A 20,920-nucleotide genomic window follows, 5' to 3' on the forward strand; every position below is an offset into this window, starting at 1 on the left:
AAACAAACTGCCGTCTTATCAGCCGATTCACAGTTACTGGCTACAAAGAGAGTTTCCACCAAAGTTCAAGACTGCTGCCGATTCCACATGATCTGACGTACAAGCGTCAGTCTCACAGTTCTAATAGGGTAACCTCCAACAGCTAAATCTATCCCATACTAGTCTAGTCATACTGAATGTTTAGACAGCAATGTTTCAAGGAAACTTTGTGGAGCCTTTCAGGTACTTTTGTCTGACACCTTGAGGTTGCTGTCATCCTGTTTCTCCCCTCTGATCCAACCTAAATGTTTTTTCTCAGCTTGTCTGCCTTTTGACCTTGGCTACTTGGGTGCGTTATGATAGTAACCCTCTCTTTTCATTTTGAGCTTCACCCGACTTCTTGGCCTTCAAAGCACAGATCAAAATTTTGTCCCCACAGGGAAGATGAGCAGGTTTACAGGCAGAGCAGCATTGCTCAATGAGCTTTGGCTATAGCACAATTAGCTTTTTCAAACAATAAAATGTGTCCTTTTAGTAAATCTGGAGAATGTCCTGCGGCCGCTGTCCAGCCCCAACCACTTGCTGCTCATCCTGTGATGTTCCTGTATTCAGAATGAGTACAGAGATTTGTTATTGTCTTCCTGTGAGAAAGTCCATAATCCTAGAACATAGAGAGTAGCAGCCCACAATGTCTAGTCTGTTTACCACCTTGTGGGGGATGATGTTTGTCACAAGGGAGACATCTTTCTGCTTATTAGTTTAATCTGAAATAAAGAACTTCCTAAACTTGAGCTTATCCAGCTTCAAATCCCTCATGGCAAAGGGTGAGTTTGGGCTTCTGTTCAACCTCATCTGGATTTAAATCCAAAGGTTATCACCTGATTACAAGTAATTGGGATCCCTTCTGTGTATGGGATGTATAACCTCTGTTTAGCAACAACTTACAACTTGTTAATTGCTGTAAAAAGCGCCTTGTGTTATGACTGCAGACTGATGCCATGATATTGTATTTGTTAATTGCTTACAGGTGAAGGCAGAGACCCGTGGAGGGGTCGCAGGGTCCTATCTGAGCATTGGGGGGGCTTCAGTGTCTTGCTCAAGGGTACCTCATCAGTGCCATAAAGGTGTCCCGGCACCTCACCTGCTACTGCTCTCCTTCCACCTTTTGTTCCCAGCAGGGCTTGAACATATAGACCCTGCTTCTCAGTCCAGTCCCCTACTGAATGAGTACACATTTTGTGACTGAGTGTTTTGGAGCTGAGTGATGTTTCACCTAATATCGTTGTGTTAATAATTTATTAAAAATAATATTTACGTGTAGATGTCTAAATCCATCGTCAAGCCACGTGCTTGCCGTATTTCCAGGACATGCACTGCTCTTATTTCTCAGCTGTGCAGATGCCACGCCTCTTTGTGATTAAAAGGCAACGTCGGCGCATTCTGGTTCGTGGAACCTGGAAAAAAACTGAGAAATTCCAAGTTTGACCCGAAACTTAAAAACTATAGTTTGTAGATTAAGGTGTAACTTAGACTTGGATTTATTTCGTGCACTCATCAGCCCGCGTACTGAGGGTGAAAGGATTTATATTTGTGTGGTTTTGTGTGCAGTTTGAGGGGTTTCTTTGCGGACTAAATGACAACCGCACTAATGAAGTGATGGAAACTGAAAACATAGAAAGTAATGAAAAGTCTCCAGACAGCTGGACAGTTTCTGCTCCAGGGGGATATTCAGATATGCCTCAACAGTCAGAGCGGGGCTACTGGGGGACCAAAGCTGAATTCATCCTGACCGTCATGGGAGCGATCATCGGACCTGGAAACGTGTGGAGGTTCCCCTACCTCTGCTACAAAAACGGCGGGGGTGAGCGGATGGAACTACTGTTCCCCACGACAAGAAAACAGAAAAACTGAGATAATCTCGTTTTTTTGCAGGTGTTTTCTTCATCCCATACATTTTGTTCATGTTTACGTGCGGAGTTCCCTTGTTCTTCCTTGAGACTTCGGTGGGACAGTATACAAACCAGGGAGGAATCACATGCTGGAGAAAGATATGCCCGCTTTTCCAAGGTTTTATTATCATTTTAAAAAGAGGAATAATGTTATGTCTTTAATATTTAGGCTCCAAATGTTTTCCTGAAATGGTTCATCGTATTTAGCCGAGCGTAATTGACTCTCCGTGCGTAATTACGCACAATCAGAAAAATAACTTAAGGCTTGACGTTCGTTTTCCTCCCCCCAAATTTTCTTTTAGGCGTGGGATATGCTAGCCACTTAATCATCGCCTTCAGTGGGACTTCATATATCATCATAATAGCTTGGGCCTTCTTTTACTTATTCTCATCCTTCAGTGCTGATTTGCCGTGGACCACGTGTGGAAATTACTGGAATACAGGTATGTTGTCCTGTTGTATCAGGAAATCTGGAAAAGTTATGAAAGATTACCCAGTACCCTAATAAAATAATGGTGTATTTATATGAATACATGCTTATGTATTATAATACATAAGCCCTCACAACGCAATCACAATGGTTTAATGAGAATCTGTTAATAAAGGCATGTAATAGATTAATAGCATTAACGAAAATAAATAATGTCTGTATACAATAACAATTTTTTTTGCAAAGTATACGGCAAGAATAAAAATTCTGATCTATATGATTTGTAACAGACGCATGCTTGGACCTCACTAATCCAAATCAGAGCCTTTCCAGGACAACCATCAACACAACTCTTCCTGTTGTGGAATTTTGGCAGTAAGCAGACAGACAACTTGAACATTTTTAACAGAATGCAACTTTTCCTCTCGTAAACCCTTTCCCTCTCCTTTCCGACTTGTGCCTCACTATAATTAGCCCACTTTTAAATTTCTCCTCATCTTGCCATTTTCCTGCTCCTGCTCTTAGTTCCCTTCCTTCCACCTGAAACTCACCTTTCCTCTCCCCATTGCTATTGGTTGCTTCTTCTCTCCAGAAACCGTGTTTTAAAGGTCTCTAAAGGTATAGAAGACATGGGCAGCTTGAGATGGGAGTTGGTTTTGTGTTTAATCCTGACCTGGGTCATCTGCTACTTCTGCGTATGGAAAGGCATCAAGTCAACAGGAAAGGTGCTGCTCAGTTTATTAAACATCTTTTTAAAATGTTTTATGGAAGTACAGATATTTCCCTGAAACGGCTGCTTATGCACATGCTAGCTAGAATGATCAAAGAGGCTGTCATAGTGTTGATCACTCAACTTTTTTTTTGATGACTCAACTCTGTAAGTTAAATGTTGTGTCACTCAGCTTAGGTGGGGGTCGTGAATAAAGTTAATGAAAGAGTTGCTGTCCCTGTAAGCTACTGCAGCAGACTTCTTTATGGCGTTAAGGACAAAATATATATCGGTTGTTTGGGGATTTTTTTACACTAAAAGCGCAGGGATTTCATGTTCTATGAGGGGCAGATTGGGGTTTATAAAGAGGAACATGACATCCTGTACGGTTGCCTTTATAAAAACCTTTCTGCTATTTTACAATTACTTGTAAATGGTGACACGTTAATACATTTTCCCACCAGTTTCCTTTTTCAGTGATAACATTAATTGTCCATTATAAGAAACAACATCCAACCCAAAACCAGAGCCAAGTAACAGAGTCCTCTGGAACAAACAACTGTGATCAAAATAAAATCATAAGAACATTTGTTCTATTCCTGCAGTTTATGAGAGCGTTGCATTCACTCAATAGTTCTCTCAAGAACAGTGCAATAAAATGGATTGGGAATTCAACATGATCAATAAAGCGATTAATCAATAAAGCCAGATGGATTAATTGTGGCCATCTGTCCTGAGATCTTAAGCGTCCTCCATAAATTGACCTAGAACAACAGAAGCCTTCTATCTGCCTGCCAACTATATGGGGTATGTGGAACCCTGCAGCTCATTTTAGTCTGTGGCTGCAGAATCAGATCTGATGTTCTTGCTGTGAAGCAGCTGTCCAAAGTGCTCAACCAGCAACTGTCATCACCATATGTGGAAATCACCACCCTTCACGCTAAACCAGTGTCCGGCAGAGGGAAACATTATAACTTATTAATCTATTCCAGTCCAAAAGTCATGGTTTAACTATTCCTTTTCTGGTTCTGTTCACGTCAGGCAGCATTCTTCACCGCCACCTTCCCCTTCGCTACGCTGCTAGTTTTGCTCATACGTGGTCTGACCCTGCCTGGGGCGCTAGATGGCATAATTTTCTACCTCTATCCTGATATCTCCCGCCTTTCTGATCCACAGGTAAAAATAAAACAAAAAACATGCATTTATGAATGTCTGACATTGCTCTCATACCCAGAGGCACACACACAAAGACGAACAAACACATTTGGTTTGATTGACCATTTCAGGTGTGGATGGATGCTGGTACTCAGATTTTCTTCTCCTATGCAATTGGTCTTGGATTTCTTACCTCTCTTGGAAGTTACAACACCTATAAAAATGACTGTTACAGGTAAACATTCGATTCTGTGAACATTTCCAAAAGTCTTGCCCATTCACAGCTTTTACGGAGTTATTTATTGATTCCATTGTGCTTTACAGGGACTGTTTCTACCTTTGTTTACTGAACAGCGCCACCAGCATTGTGGCGGGCTTCGCCATTTTTTCTGTACTGGGTTTTATGACCTATGAGCAAGGAGTGGATATTTCCGAGGTAGCTGAATCAGGCAAGTACTACCGAAGAGTGACTGCTAAACTGTCGGGTATCTTGAAGAACTGAGAATCGCTCATCGCCTGAAATTATTTGATGGTTGCTATATCGGTTGGAGAAATGTAATAACTGCCTGTCTAATGCTCAGAAAGCAGGATATAGTATCTGTCTTTGAAGTGGCTGATGAGTTAGGACATCTGGCAGACACATAGCCTTCTGTATTTCACAATATTCAGTCCTTATTTATTGTTATTAGCGTGCTATAACGGCGTTGTGAAGGATTTGAATGATTTACTTAGCATTATAGTAGCTTAATACTTGAGCCCATCTAGCCAATAATGTGGGTGGATTATTCTTGCCCAGAGAGTTTTTCTGATTGTGATCTTTTGGCAATCCAGTGTAATTCTTTTAGGGAAAAAAAATCAACAGAAACCACATTTTTAACAGTGTATTTATGTGCCTAGGGCCGGGGTTGGCGTTCATTGTCTACCCGCGCGCTGTGGCCATGATGCCCATGCCTCATCTGTGGTCGGTGTGCTTCTTCTCCATGGTCATTTTGCTTGGACTGGACAGTCAGGTAGCAGCTAAACCCGGAGGATAGAAAAGACCAAATGAACTCAAAAGCACCGACTCCCTTCAACTTTCCTGTTTCCTTCCAGTTTGTCGGTATGGAATGTTTAATGACATCACTGGTAGACCTGTTCCCGAATTTCTTGCGTAAGGGCTGCAGGCGTGAGCTGCTCCTGTTGGCCATCTGCAGCACCTGCTGCTTGCTGGGACTCTCGCTGGTTACTGAGGTTTGCGCAGCACACTTTTTTCACTCTTTGCCACCATGTTTCATAGTCATGTTCATGTTCATGTCTTCTTTATAGGGAGGGATGTACTTGCTGCAGCTGTTGGACCATCATGTCTGCAGTGGAACCACTTTACTCCTCCTCTCCCTCTGCCAGTCAGTCAGCATCGGCTGGGTGTACGGTTAGTGAATTAGAAAAAATGTTTTTGAGGTCTACTTGAGGCTGGGTGTCTTGCCGACTGTCTGGTTCCCATAGGTTCTGAGCGTTTCTACAAAAACATCACAGACATGATTGGATATCGTCCAAATCCATTCATGAAGTACTGCTGGACATACATCACCCCCTTCATCTGTTTCGTAAGCATCCTCTCTGAAATGTCTTTGTCCGTATGATGATCATCTGTTGCTAACAAAGAGATTGTCGCACCACATTCAGCTCGTTGCTAAGCAAGAACTGTGCCAATCCCCGCCCAGCGGATCTAATTTCTCTGCTACTTTTAGGTAATGTATTCACAAATGCAAATATTTGCTTTCACAGGGAACGTTCATCTTCTCTATTGTCAAATACACCCCGCTGAGGTTCAATGACACCTATGTTTATCCACTCTGGGCTAACATCTTGGGCTGGTTCATCGCCACCATCTCCCTCTCGCTAATCCCTCTGTTTGTGTTGTATAAAGTGGCCCGAGGAGAAGGCACGCTACGGCAGGTGAGCCAGACCTTCACATCAGCACAGCCGAAACAAGTGCCTGAAAAAAGTATTCATCTGAATGACGGCTTTTAACTAACAGTTGCTGGATATTGTTGCCCAACATGTCAGACTGTCACAAGGGTCAGACAAGATTCATGAAAGTGCTCTATTGTTCAGGGGAATGACAGCTGAATGCATTTAATGTGTCCTCATATGACCGTCTTTGATTACAAGTATGTGTATGGTTTAGCTGAGGCCAAGAGCAGTAATATATTGAAACAAATCATTCCTGGCATCACTGACAGGAGTTTTTGGAAACTAATCTATTGTAACTTTCAAGTGAGGCACAGAGTGATAAATTTAAGGACTGAGCTCTAAAGGCAAGAGCTGTGTTGAAACCTGTGCCTAATCAGGAACTAGTCATCACATACAGTATATCATATGTTAATGTTTCCTGCTAGTCATGTCATCTCGTTTAAGAATGAGCCAAGGCCAAGTTCAGCTCAAACAATCCTACATGTCGTTTTTTGGGATAACTCAGTGGATTGAATTGGTTATGTCAGGAAAAAAAATGGCCTGTGTCAATAAATGTCAAGTCAATAAATGAGTCCCAACATTATCTTCAGTTACCCCAGTGCTATTATGCTGGGAAAAGTACCCAGGGATCTAAACACAACTGTCCCTTTCCTTATTAACTAATAAAAAAAAGACCCTTCTTGTGACATATAAAAGCTCTACCCCTGCCTACCAGAGTATAAAGATTTCCAAAGTGTGGGTTACACCTCTGTATTTCCTCTCTCTCCCCCACTTAGCGATTCCTGTCTCTATGCCAGCCGGAGGATGAACTGCCTCTGAAACAAGAATGTCTGTCCATGCCAGGAACCATTGGCACCACCGGCAACATAGAGCTCAACCCTTTGTCCCACGCTGGGGAGCGTAATCAGTGAAGACATGTGGACACGTGGTTCCTGTGAGGGGCATTTTGGTATTTTACAGCGCATAATTGACAGTAGTTATATTCTTCAGGGATTAATGATTTCTGAACTACTAAATGGGTGAAATTAGCAAGGTTTTACATTTTATATGATATAAAAGTTATATATTGTATTTTAGAGCATTTATTAAAGCATTTTTTGTATCATGTTTATGTGTACCAATGATCACTATTGAAATAATTATGTACACCTTTACCAGGCACAGAATAATGTGCCATAATCTTCTTAGATGCTTTCATTGTTGAATAATGATACTCCGATGGACAGTATTCCTGATTCAAGAATGTAAATTACATCCACAAATGTTTCCTGCCCAAATTATTTTTTTTATACCTATTTGTGCCTGTTGGAACTTTGATTTTGTACCTCATGTACTCTGTGAACTTGTGCCATTGTTGTATCGCTTACTAACATGTACTATGGTTTTGTTTTTTATTATTTTTTTTACTTTATTGACTGTGAAGGCTGGTTTACATACTGCTCGATTTCCTTCACGCTCCGTTTCATAACCGAGGAACAAAACTAAATGTTCTGGGACTTAAATAAAGCTGCAGACAGCTCCAGAAAATCTCTCAATGAAGCTCCAGTGTTGAACACCTGCTCATCACACCCACAGTTCCCCACAACAGACAGAAGAATCACTTTCTAAATCCCATTTCCTTCCTCTCAGGTTGTACCAAGACAGTCAATTTGTAGTAAATCAAGACACGAAACATTGCAGGTCATAAAAGAAGCTGTTTATTGCTCTTTGCTTATGAGCAATCATGTAAGAAGAGCACGCAATAATTTAAATGCCACATAAATACATTCGTAAAAAATCTATCGTGGACATAAAAGTGTTTCTTGGCAAGGGCAAAAAATTACGTTATGACCACACAAGGAGTGCAGGGCTTTAAATGTAAACACAGATAAAGCTAGGCGGAATGGAGACATGTTAGAGCTACAAAGCAAGTTTTAAGATGCTTTTACTGATTACATAAGCTGGGCTTGAAACCTGTATGAGAGGTGATGCTAACATTAGCAGGCTTCCACAACATTGGGAGCACACATATTAAGAACTACCTAAACGTTGCATTTTCACATTAAATTATTCCTTTTGTTGGAGTGTCCACATTGTTCCGTGTCTTCAGGTGATAACAGACTGTGCAGAGCTGTTGCACAGTTTTCATGTCAGACGTAGAGACAGGAAGAGTGTTTCTAAATGAGTGTGAGTTGGAACACCCCCAGAGGGAAGGCACTGCTGAGGGTGACGTTAAAGTAAGATGTAGTCTAGTGTGTAGTGAGAATTTTTATGTCTTTGTGTAATTCAATCCACTTCTGTCAAACCGCAGGGTCTCCTGAATTCTTGACCTCGCTCATGAATCCACTTGTTCGACACTGACAAGGCAGAATAAAAGTCCATTATACCCAAACAAATGACATTTAAATGATTATTATATACATTTAAACAGGTATTTGTATATTAAATGTGTTACATGCTTCACTCACCCCATTTATTTCCTACTAGGACAGGACAGGCTGCATGTCTGGTCCTATAGTCCCCCTCCCCACTCTTGAACAGATTGTACCAGAACACTGCTGTCCCCTTTGGTGAAAGAAAAACATTAAAACTGACTAACACAATAAAACTGATGTGCTAATCTCTCATGAAGTAATTACACAACATTTAGTTGTTACATTCAGGACAATGCATATTAAAAATGATGGAAGAGATGGAATCCCAACATCTCCTGTAGGAGCAGCGCCACCAGAGTTTAAGCTTTATTAGATTGTTGGCTATTTACCATTTTGCCTTATAAAGGGATAAATTAGGTGCTGATGTGCAGACATGCAACATTAAGATATAAATTTAGCTTATAAAGTAATGATGTAAGTGATGCAACAGTTTGGTGGGAATGTTTGGTTCCTCTTATTCACGTGGATGTTCCTTTGAGACGCACCTAAAACCTGCATGATTGTATATTTAATATAGCTCAGTATTGAGCCGAGGCCCTGAACCTAACAGGGGAAGGGATGCACTCGTCACCTTCCTGTAACCTCAAAAGACGCCTAGCAGCATATTCAGAAAATGCTTCACATAATGTGGTTTCAATTGTTGGGTCCTCGTTCACCTTTCTGGGCCAGATCGCTGCTCCAAAGTCAGGGAAGACCGTAGCGCCTCCTGCTTCCACGTCACTCATCTGCAAAAAGACCGCCTGGAATCAGACTTCCTCAAATAGGAAAATAAAAAAATAAATAAACTGCTTCAACATATGCATTTGTTTCCCACTTAAAATTATTATTGAAGGGTAAAATCTTATATGTACCATATATATGGGAACCCTGTCTTCGTAATTGTTCATGCATATATACAGACAGATGCAAAGTAAATGAAAGAAAATAAGGAAATATTTTCTACTTCACTACTGTTTAAAGAATAAGATAATATCATTCAAAAAAAAAAAAAAGGTTCTGGAGAAGTCTTGAAAGTAGCAAGATCCCCAGTGTTCATACGAGAAAGATGGAAGATAGAACAAAAGAATGTTTCTCTTTTAAATTTCAGCCTTGAAATCTAAATCTCACGTTTCTTACAGGCCATTCAGCTTTGTAAAGCGAGTAGCGTGATTCTGAATGTGTCATATGTTGCAAGATATTGAACAAACAAAATAAATGCATAAACAACACTCCACAGCAACATCTGAGCAGGTTAGCCCTTCATGAACAGATTGAGAAGTATCTCTCAGAACTCCAGCTTTTTATCAACACATATACATTCCACCAACTATATTCTGTAGAGAGCTTAATTATCCAGCCTCTAGAACTGGTATAACTGGTCAATACATAGAGGCACCAAATTGAGCAGCAAAACAAGTTATTTTGAACACAGTAGGCATGACTGATTATCTCTTCAATGGGGTATTTAAGACAACAAATGTGAGCGATTTTGTTCTCAAATTTGACTTGTTAAAAACAGGAAATAGGGCGAGCATAAGGATCTGTTCATGTTTTACGACGGCCAGATTTTGATGATTGTTGTGGTTGTGAGCTGGTCCAAAATCACAGCTGTTGTGGGGTGTTCCTCATCATTTTTGCAGACCTGACATGAATTCCCATTCACGACAAGTCCTGACCCCTGTGGCCTCTTTCAGCCGGATAATGAACCCTGGCACATGTTGGAACTGTTCAGGGATGGTTTGAGGAGAGTGAAAAGGATGTTAAGGTGCTGACTCTGATTCCAAATTCCCTACATCCTTTCAAGTATCTCTGCGATGTTTTGGACAACCAAGACTGGAAAGCTGTGCTGCTAACACACTCCTGGTTCTAGACTGGACACCTTCTGGGCTCCGGTACGGGTCATGCCTCCAGCAGTCAAAGCTGGACAGCACAATAAAGCTTCTCACACAAATCCCGGGACAGGTCACGGGCTTGTGTTCACTACAGCCGTGTAGATGATGCGTTAAATGCAGAGGTCATTTTTGGGGCTGTTGCTGATTTAAAATTTAAACGGGAATTTCAGTTAAAAAGTTGTCGGACTGAGTTTCTGTGTGCTGTAAATTTAAATTCTACATCTTCCGATACATCTCAATAAAAAAGGTTGATCAGAATCTAATCTTAAAAATCCTTACATTTATGTAACAATATATCAATTAAAAAGAGTTTTGGCTCGAATTCTTTATTCCATTTTCTCATAAATGTCCCAGTGTTAGCAGAGATTCTCTAAAGACCTGTTTTTACATCAGCGTGTTAATGGGAGACAGGCAACACAACTCTCCACAACATGTACTAGAACTGATTGACAAACCAAAAAAAGAATTCTTAGGTTACTGATCATTATTTGTTTAGTCATAAAGTGACTGAACTGTCATTAGTTTAGAAATCTTGTCATATCTACATCTAGCACCATACTCGCCAAGAGATGGCCTTCTGCAAGTCAATCAATCCAAGTCCAAGATTGAACCAGAGCTTATGTATGATCCCATGAAGCTGCAACCAAAGGATGGTGCACGGGTGTCAGCCTTCCTCGGCAACTGGATGCGCATACTCACGTAGTTCAAAAAGGTTGCCACGCGATTTCCAGTGCCTAACCTTTTGAACGCATCAGGTTCATCTTTCTACAAAGATAAAATCCAAAAGTGAAAATAAATGATTAACACCTGTTCGTCCGTTCGCCCGTACTTACATAGTTTAGGAATGTAGCAAGTCTATTTCCATCGACCTTGAGGTTGCTGTCAAAAGGGCGCTGCAACAGATGTTCAAAACATTCAACCCATTTCCATAAAGATGCGGGAGTCTGCCATAAAGTGCACTTACACTCCAATCCTCTAAAAGGGATACCTCTTAAAAAGGGTTGTTAGGTTAGAAGTGCATGAAAAACAAAGGAACGTGTACAGAGAATGAGATTTACCAAAGTGCAACCGTTGAACCGAGCCATCCAAGCTGGAACTGGAAATTTAACGCTCGATGGAGGACAGGATGTTTCTCTACAGATCCCACAAGCAGATGTTGGCAAAACATGACCGTAATAACATTTTCTAATATTGTGGGATTTGATGACTAAGCTGGGTAAATCTAACAGCAGATTCTTTCAAAAATGGCCTAATTTCTTTTGTAATTTCAAGACCAGGACATTTACAATGCAACAAATACTGAATTTGTCACGTGAGAAAAACAAGACAATATGTCCCATTAACTTTGATTTGTCTCACTTCCTTTTTTATGAAGTGCTTTACGGCTGTTCTCTGATTTTATCTCTACCCACAGCCGAAGCTGTCAAATATCATTAAGGGTAACGTGAAAGACGACGATTATTGAGAAATTTGCAGTGCCTCTAACAGCCAAATAAAGCCAGATTCCTGCATTTTTATTAGGTTTCTTTTTTATTAGGTATTCTATTCATTTTCTACGAATCAAGCTCTATTTCTGTGTAAATGAGATCTGACAGATGGTCTTCAGACACAGAAGAGGGCAGATAAATATGCCGTTTTCTAAAACAAAGTCAGATCAATCCTAGTGACCAACAGTCGATAGATAGTCCATTGAGAACTGTTGAAGGGGACAGCTGTGGCAGGGCTATTTGCACTAAAACGTTATAAAATGAGAAACCTTGAGCAATGCTGCTGCGAGCCTCAGATACGCTGCAGTCTAAACAACTCACCCTTGAAAAGTCAAAATGTGGCTCATACTGTCCTCCCACTCCATAGTTAGCAACCTGCATCAAATATAGGCAAAGGCTATTTAGACATACAGCATGCATCACTAGGGTTGATATAATTTGTGCCTATTCTTAAAATGCAACTGACAAACACATGAATTCCACTGAAACTCAGAATATCGGACACATTATTACTACATTACCTGTAGTAGCTCGGCAGTTTTTACGGTAAGGCCTGTGAGATCTTCTATTCTCTGGTTGACTCGAGCAATGATGGGATCTTCCTCCCCTTCTAGCCATGCACTGAGGAATAGCATCGTGCACCAGCATAAACGAATGAGCACTCAGCAAATGGAAATATTTCACCAACGTAAGGACAAAGAAAACCCTCCTGATTGTGTTCCATTTTTAAATCTGCCTTCGTTACCTTTTTGAGACTCTGTAGCTGGCTGTGGTCAGGACTCCACTTTTAGGATCACGGACCGTAGCTCTGGCGAGCTACAAGAACAAAAGCATGGGCCTGTAAATCTCTGAATTAGAGCAATTTTTTTTTTGCAATGTCTCACCTTGGGTTTAGCCAGCTCTTTGATTTTCTCAATCTCTTCATTGGACAGGAAGTCCAGGTAGCGCACAATGTTCGGGCTGTCCCATTCATCCTCCTCTTTAATGGGCTTCAGCAGCAGGTGAGGGTTCCTGTTGCCATCCTGGTAACGGCAGAAGAGACGGCTACGCCTTGCTTCATTCTGGGAACAAAAATTTAAAAGAAAATCAAAAATTCTAAAAAGTGTGTATGATAAGCACAATTATGCTTTATCTAAAATGAAGAATGATGCAAAACCTTGTTCTGACACATTTAATCAAACGGCACTTTTAAATAAGACACGTTCCACTGAATGCACAATCTTTTCATTACAGCTGAAAGTGCCTCACCATCTGCAGCCCCTCTCCTCTGCACAGGGCCTCATAAGCCTCCCTCTCGGGTAAATGGTCTTTAGGTCGGCTGTATGTTCCGAGCTGGATGGGTTCTTCAGAGGCAGGCTCATAGTCTTGGTTCAGTTCACTAAGCTGCTTGCGAAGTAGGTTCTCGTAGTAACGGAGATTGCCTCCTGCCCTCTCGTGGCTGGAGTCTGTCAGTGCAGGGAACGATTCTATTTTAGTGGCATTACTCAGCTGACTGACTGCCAGATGCCTGATGTTAACATACCGAATGTGTCAATGTTCAAAAAGTGTTTTTTGTTCGCTTTTTTTAACAGATAACATGTAAGAATTCATTTATTCCCCCCCCCATTTTCATTCAGCATATATGGCCCATTCATTTCACGTGAAGGAGAAACAAGGATTTAAGATGTGGCTTGGTGCTTCCAGCAGAGTCCTTGATGCAGAAACTAAAATTAAAACCACAAATTTTAACCTTTGAAGGCTACACCCTGCTGTTCTGGTAAACCCAATTATACAGTTAGCAAAGTGAGGGAGGAGAATGCAATAGCACGTCCATGCTGTTACCTACCAATAACCAACAGGCGGCGTGTGAGCTCGACAGCTCGGGGGAGGTCTCCCATCTGGTAGACGGAGTAGCTGAGGTAGTCCAAAATATCCACCTTGGAGACTACGGCTTCCTCCCCAGCGTCCAGCTGCTTCAGGGCCTGCTGCATCCACAGCACGGCATGATAATAGTCAGCTTCGTTGTATGCCGTCTTTCCCATGTCGAAACAGTCGTCCACAGTCAGAAGAGCGCTGGAGTGCATCCCTATAAAGCCCAGTAATACCAAAAAGAACAGTTAGTCTTTATTAGTTTTGTATTATTTTGATGACATGCCAGTTGTTGATATTTTATGATAAATACACTCTTGGTTTTACCTGGCAGCTTTCCTCTGGCGAAGGCCTCAGAATCCAGTTGATACGTGTCCTGAAGACGCATCAGTGCCTTTGCAGCACCGGTGGCATCTTCCTCATCTGGGAAGTACTGTCGGTGTGTGGATATGTTGGAAATGAACCCTAGAGGCAGGAAATAAATAACCCCAGAAGTCAATGAAGACCTCAACAATTCACGAATAAAACACAAGGTGGTTAGCTAAACTAGCTTCATTTTATTTCCTTGTCTTGACAATTTCCAGAGAATTGCTTTGATTACAGAAGATAAACAATCACCCTTCAGGAAAACATTTATCAAAAATCAGGCCACGTATACAGGAAGCCTGACAATACTAAAAAATGGAAAAGTCAGGCTTTATTTATTTAGTGTTTCCATGTTTAGTTTTCATCCAGTTTCTGCTGCATATACAGAGCGCCTTGAATCATTCCCACTACATATTTTACACTATGATAAGATCCTATGGTATGAGCAGTTTGCACAACACACCAGATCCAAGCACAGTCTTTCCTAAAGATGCCTGATAAGAAACAACCGCTTCTGAGAAGAGAAGAGCAGCAGAAATTTCCACTCGGCTTCAACATGAGGAACATTAAAAAGTCAAATTTTAGTCATTCTATTTTTGCTATGCCATTTATGCAGTTATCTAAATAGGATATAAAGAAAAAAGGGGGACTTGGGTGGGTTTCCTGACTCCCGACCTACAGTATATAAATACAGATTCAGTTAGGAATATCTGTAATACAGATGAGGCAGCCAACCTGCAAAGCTCTTTTTAAATAGATTACACTGACTAACTGATGAATGACACATATCCCTTTGACCTCTGATTCATCCCGTCTTTGCTTGATTCCCCTTCTCTTCCCTACCATCAGAGGGATTCTGCAGCACCAGGCTCTCCAGTTCAGTCCACTCTGTGTTGAGCCTCTTCATCAGCTTGTAGGCATTTACTGGGTGACCCAAGTAGCCTTCCGGGTCAGAGGTGGACACTCTGGTTAGAGCATCGAGTTTGTTCGCCCAGCTGAAAGATGGGGATAAAAACGAGGCTACTACAGCTTCCACGCATACCCCTTTAGTAATAACACTCCTATAAGGTGAAATGCACAGTCTTGAGTTAGTGTCCCTGAACGCACCTCTTGACAGCAGCAAGCTTTGACTCCTCTGCTTTAATGTACTCTCTCAGAGACTGGACCAGCTCTTTTTCTGTGTAGATGAGATCCGTCAGATGGCCTGCGGACACAGATGAAGGCAGATAAATATAGGAGAAAAAATGAAATAAAGAAATAAAAATGCACAGGGTGAATTTGAAATTCCTCTGTATTTATTGTAATAGTGTAGCTTACATTCTCCCCAATTCTAAATTTCAATATGGGTGATGAAAATGATCTCTACTCTTTATTGCAACTGGATTAAAGCAAGCCTTGTAAAGGTTAATACTGGTAACCTTTTAACTGTAAACCTACACCAAGCCCAAAATAACGACTAAAAATAACTACGCAGCCACAAAATACGGGACTCAAACCTCTAAAACAGCTGAAATGACAGTGGGGTGCTCATCCAGAAGGCTGTGATGGGAAAGCTGGGCTAAAAAAGCATCATTAAAAAGCCACAGAAAGGGCCAGTGGGGATTCACCTAGTTTGTTTAGGAGGAATGTGTCTTTTTTCATAAAACCTTCCCAAAAGCAGTAAATGGAGAGAATGTATTGTATCTCACAGATTAAAATGATGCAGACAATTTATCAGGGGAACTATTCTATGATATTAGATGAAATAACATGTCAGAAAACACTGATTCAGGGAGTTTCAAAAGATGCACATTTGATGCTTATTTTATGTATCTGATTAATTTCAATAGTAGAATCAAACAAAGTGAATTTGCTGAAACAGCACATTCAAATGATGGATGATTCTAGTCATACTACCACCCTGATTGCATTTTCCCCCCACTAATTGAAGTCTGGGTCCAGAAGCTCTTGTGTTTGATTAGATTAAACCTCCATTTGAACCTACTTATGGAAGTGAAGACCTCAGCCTGTGTCATCTGGCCGCAGCAGTGCAGCAGCAGCACCCAGAGGATGGAAGGCAGGAAAGTCCTCATTGTGTCACTCTCAGTAACCTGTAAGATTAAAAGGGAATTCACCATGTCGAAAGAGATTTACGCTAACAGAAGCTGAATCTCACCAGTGTCTGAGCAGAACATTTCAAAGCCCCAGAATTTAGTAAACAGAACATCCTATATATTTAAAACAGGCAACACCCCCCCCTTTCACCCGAGCTTATTTCCTTGGCATATGTTACTTTCTTTCCACCACATTTACCTTTTGTTCTTTAAAAAGCAGTATCACTGAGAGCCAAGCAGCACAAGCTGTGTGTGTAACAGTGTTGTGTTACAGAGCAACACAATGGACCTGTTATGTAGAGAATCACAGCGTCCTGCAGTGGAGACCAGCTTTGTTGGCTCTGCTTATGTGAAAAATTACACTTTTCCCCTCCTGGGCAACATCTAATTCCATTTTAACACATCACTCCTCTGCAGCTGATTTGTCTGTTGCATGTTAAAATCTGACGTATTTAGAAGACCACAAATGCTTCTGCAGAAGCTAAAAACTCAAGCTTGTCTATTTAGGGTGAAATCTGGCACATTTCTGACAAATGACTCTTGTAATGAGGCAAACAGGAGACGATGGCACCATATGGTAGAAACAAACAAGCCGGGGTCATTAGTTAAAAGCTCTAAGAGCCGGTAAAAGAGGTCAGGAGAATTAGAATTGTGTTCCTATGATTTTGTGAGAGAGTCGACACAGTTTTCTAAATTCCAATTTTAGTAGTTTAAACTAACTGCAGCTCTTTTATGCTGCAGACGGAGACAGAAGAGAACTACTAAGAACTACCTTATTACAACGCAGGAGAGCTGCAGAGCTGTTCAAACTTGTTTCCAAACATGCCTACAAATCACATGGACACAGAAATGCAGAATATTTCATCTAAAGCAACGCACCAGTTTGGGTAAAAAGGGCTCAATGAAGCGTCCTATGAACATTAGTTGGGTTTTTCACAACAAGGCGCCTCACATTGGACTATTAACATCGCCAAATACCAGAGAAAATATAACAAGTACTGAATAATTTTCCAAACGGTGACATGATTATAAAGGCTAAACACACACTTGTTATGCATGCATGATCAATGGGGTATTTGCCTTGGCTGCACACATTAGTGTGGCCGACGGTGATTCAGCTGCGCGGCAAAACCCAGCGTTTTACATTTTCCTGCTATTTTATCTAATGTCAGTATATTTGGAGAACTTTGTCTACTCATGCCCTGGTTGTAAGACCACATTATTTCAACACGACTAAAGCTCGAGAACAAATCCCGGTTTATTAAAGATCACTTCCTAAAACCAAAGCCGTGGAACTACAAATGAGAGGACTTAATCTCTCGCCTTGTAATCTGCAGCCTCTGTGATTACAGAGCCCAAAGGTGGCCACTTCCTGCAGGTTTAAACACCTGAGTCACAATTCATGGAAGTTCTGCTGTGTTTCATGGCACAGGTTCATCAGTGCTGGCCCCTGCCTTTATTTCTGATGCGTTCATACTGTTACTTTGAGGCTCAGCATGGGAAGAAATACGGCGCCGTTTCTTGTGCACAGAATATTCAAACTGAGACGACGAGTCCCCGAGGAGACTTTCCACTATGCCGCGGAATAGGACGGATTCGATTTGCCAAATTTTCTGATTCCACCTGGGGGGGAATTGCCGTTCTCTTCACACAACTCAATAGCAGATTTTATACGGATTTGGCGGGATAACACATTAAAAGCCCTCCACCACGGAGTTGGAATCAGGACACAATGTAATGGAGCAGATGCTTCTGAGGACCAAATATTTACTTGGACGTTCACAGTTTAGCACCAATTGTGAGCCAGCTCTTCCTCTGGATCTTGGGTGGTCCAGCAGCTGTTTACACAGCAAAACAAGCATTAAAGCTCTCATTTTTAAAAACATTCAAATTAAAAAAAAATCTTAAATTGAATGACTGCATCAGAAACGTGAGATTCCAGACACTCAACACACACAGCAGTTGTTCAAGATTGATGCAGAAATTGTGACATACTTTGGGAGTTTGAGGGATACAAATGTAAAAATTCTTAATATTTCGAACACCGGTGTGACAAAGCAGGATTGAGTGACGCTAATGTGCATGTCCATGCGCGTGTCCAGTTATAAACAGGTTCAATCTCAGCCTTTCATTTCAGCCAACACTTTACATTTGCTAAAAACGAGAGCCACCTCTTCCACTTTCAGTGAAAGTTCCCCTTTCCACTTCATTTTTCTTTTACTTCCTCCCTCCAGATCCATTTATACTTGTCATGCTCCCCCCCCCCCCCCCCCCCCCCTCAAACTCACCTTTGCATACCAAGACAAATTTGCTGTGCTGAGTGCAGCCGTTGTGGAGTAAATGTGTACCTCTGAGACGACGCTTACAGGCCTAATGTTAAACCGCACACTAACAGGACGGGTAGGCTGTTGTTTACATAGGTAAGCATAAAGGGATTTGTATGTTTTAACTGTGTGTCTTAACTTTCCAGAGGACATCTTGTAAATCACAAAACTGTATAACACACGCGCAGTGTGTTATCCATCAAAATTACTGAGGAAGCTGCAGCAGAACTGAAACTCAGAGGGGAGAATTCAACAGACTCACATTGCTGCCACGTTCACTCACTTTTCACCATCGAATATGAATCATCAGGCTATTCCTGGACATGCACCATAAATCAGGATTAGAGGCAGATGATCCTAATGCACATTTCCTTTGAAGCTTTTCTTTTTTATTACCTCCTTGGTCTGTTTTCCAGCCTTTCTGTTGGTTGGTTAGCAGCAGCAGCAACAACACAAAGTCTCCTGGGTGGATTCAGAAAGAAAGAGTTAAATGTTGCAGCCTGTAAATACTGTTAATCATCCTTGACATACTCTCACTTTTTAAGGGAAAAAAAACCCCCCAAGAATTGAGTAATTCAAGATTCCTAACTGCAGCTCTGCTCTTATCACCGGGGGCCTGAACTTGGCGCCCAAGTCAAACAAGGCTTCCTTCCATAGATTTAAGCTGTTCCCATAACAGCAGTGGTTTGAGATTACAGCCGCAACACGGTTCAGCCGCCACGTTGGGATGCTCATCCACGTTCCTAAACTGGCTGCCAACATTTGGGAAGGATGACAGTTAAATTATTACGCAACCCTGCCAAAATTGTGATCATTCATCTCTTCTGACCTCCATCTGCTCGTTTCAACATGTGTCCCCATAATCAATGTGGATGACTCACTAATGGATTGGTTTTTTTTTTAATTATTATGATTAGAAATAACTGTCTTGCTGATGGTTTCGAGCCGCTCCGTTCGAACAAGTTCGCCTGACGTCACTCGTCTCTCTAGAAATTTCGCAGCGCATGAACTCAGTCTCCGGTGAACATCTTCTACTTTTACCGCGTTATCTTTTATTTTATTGCGTCGGCACAAGCTACAAAAACATATTCTTTTCTAATTTAAGCAGAATGTGAGCATTTCTGGCGCACTGCCTGGAACTCGAGGAACTTTCTCCCGTTATGTTCAAACTTGTTCCTCTTGGCTGCACGATGTTACGACACTATTTTCTCGCAATGTCTAACAATTCAAAACGAATTTAAAAAAACAAACAAAACCAAAACAAAAAAAGCCCACTTAGTTCTTTAAAGTAGGCAGCCGAAAACACGCTTGTCTCACAACACAGCGCCCGGATCAGCTTTTTGACAACCGTCCCATCATGTTCGAGACACCGCCGCCATTCACTGACGTCCGGGGGAGGCGAACGGCGTTTTCTCGGGCGTTTAAATGTGAAATTTGATGTCGTCTTACCTCGTTTACCCCGGGTTTAGGGACAGCGGCCAGCGTTAGGTGTATGGGCACGTCTTTAGTCTTATGGTGGGGTTAGGAGAAGGACAAGGAGGGGGGATTTCGACGCTGCCACGTACAGAGCCTACAGGAGGGCGTACCTTAATACTTCAACTAGAAACGCAAGCACATTCGTTTTGGAGCGCACGTATCATTTATCATGTTTTGAGATAATTAACCTTCAGTGTTATTCGTAGTTAAGCTAAAAAGGGAACATCCGCATCAATGGTAGAATATTTTAGTTAAAGTAATCGTTTTAGCCATTTCTAAGTTTTGTACGTTTTATCATTATTGTAATGTGATTTTCTTTTCTGTGAATAGGATAAAACAGAGGTAGACGAAAACACGTTATTACAGTCTCGTATCATTGTTTACTCCTTTTCCAATGGTAAAATCTGGAGAATCATTGAAAATAATAATTGAAAAGCGTGATTTAGTTTCGGAAACTGATAATCTGTGGCGCGTTCTCGGCTCCCGCTCCTCTGGGGTGTTTACGGTAATGTGGTCCATGCAGGCCGTCACGTTGCCACTGAGACGCGTGTTTGGAGGATGGATTCACCGGCGTTTGGAGCCAAAAGAACCAGACTTTACACATGATTTTTCAATCATCGGCTCTTCTTGAAGTTTCTGTGCTATTCTTGTCCCTGCAGTCTGTTGTGTTAGGTGGAAGCTGGGGAAAAAATTAAACATAGTCATTAAGGCACCAAACACACGCCATTCAAACTTAAATACTGTAAAAATATAACAAACTAGAATTTCCACTGTTTTTATGTAATGACAAATCAACAAAAGGGATGCAGACACACATGATGCAATACTTATGTGACTGCAGTGCATGGATTTAACTTCATATACAC

General features: G+C 41.4%; 2 protein-coding genes across 7 annotated transcripts; one reads left to right on the top strand and one right to left on the bottom strand.

The window, feature by feature from the left end:
- The first annotated feature begins 1,417 nt into the window (after window positions 1-1,417).
- LOC101079838 (sodium- and chloride-dependent GABA transporter 2-like) lies at window positions 1,418-7,680 on the top strand. Of its 2 annotated transcripts, XM_029848357.1 has the most exons (15): window positions 1,418-1,840; window positions 1,912-2,046; window positions 2,231-2,371; window positions 2,649-2,733; window positions 2,951-3,083; window positions 4,109-4,243; window positions 4,354-4,457; window positions 4,547-4,671; window positions 5,120-5,232; window positions 5,315-5,452; window positions 5,528-5,630; window positions 5,705-5,805; window positions 5,885-5,949; window positions 6,129-6,157; window positions 6,952-7,680. In XM_029848357.1, the coding sequence occupies exons 1-15, from the start codon at window positions 1,636-1,638 to the stop codon at window positions 6,981-6,983; spliced, it is 1,644 nt and encodes a 547-aa protein (XP_029704217.1). In that variant the 5' UTR covers window positions 1,418-1,635; the 3' UTR covers window positions 6,984-7,680. The 2 variants fall into 2 exon arrangements, with proteins under 2 accessions (XP_029704217.1, XP_011609618.2); XM_011611316.2 differs by lacking the exon at window positions 5,885-5,949 and having other exon boundaries at window positions 5,987-6,157.
- Window positions 7,681-7,852: 172 nt separating this feature from the next.
- Window positions 7,853-20,177, bottom strand: LOC101075755 (procollagen-proline, 2-oxoglutarate 4-dioxygenase (proline 4-hydroxylase), alpha polypeptide 2). 5 transcript variants are annotated; one of them, XM_011611271.2, is made up of 17 exons: window positions 20,028-20,177; window positions 18,975-19,040; window positions 16,146-16,251; window positions 15,269-15,365; window positions 15,005-15,156; window positions 14,123-14,260; window positions 13,773-14,012; window positions 13,196-13,392; window positions 12,832-13,008; window positions 12,693-12,763; window positions 12,469-12,568; window positions 12,269-12,322; window positions 11,294-11,353; window positions 11,160-11,225; window positions 9,246-9,314; window positions 8,623-8,719; window positions 7,853-8,511 (listed from the first exon to the last, which is right to left on the bottom strand). In XM_011611271.2, exons 3-17 carry the CDS (start codon window positions 16,231-16,233, stop codon window positions 8,441-8,443), a joined length of 1,677 nt encoding a protein of 558 aa, XP_011609573.2. In that variant the 5' UTR covers window positions 16,234-16,251; window positions 18,975-19,040; window positions 20,028-20,177; the 3' UTR covers window positions 7,853-8,440. The 5 variants fall into 5 exon arrangements, 4 of the variants coding, with proteins under 4 accessions (XP_011609573.2, XP_003970973.2, XP_011609574.2 ...); XM_003970924.3 differs by lacking the exon at window positions 11,294-11,353; XM_011611272.2 differs by lacking the exon at window positions 11,160-11,225.
- Window positions 20,178-20,920: the final 743 nt, after the last annotated feature.

Source organism: Takifugu rubripes, chromosome 15, assembly GCF_901000725.2.
Source record: "Takifugu rubripes chromosome 15, fTakRub1.2, whole genome shotgun sequence".
Classification (NCBI taxonomy): domain Eukaryota; kingdom Metazoa; phylum Chordata; class Actinopteri; order Tetraodontiformes; family Tetraodontidae; genus Takifugu; species Takifugu rubripes.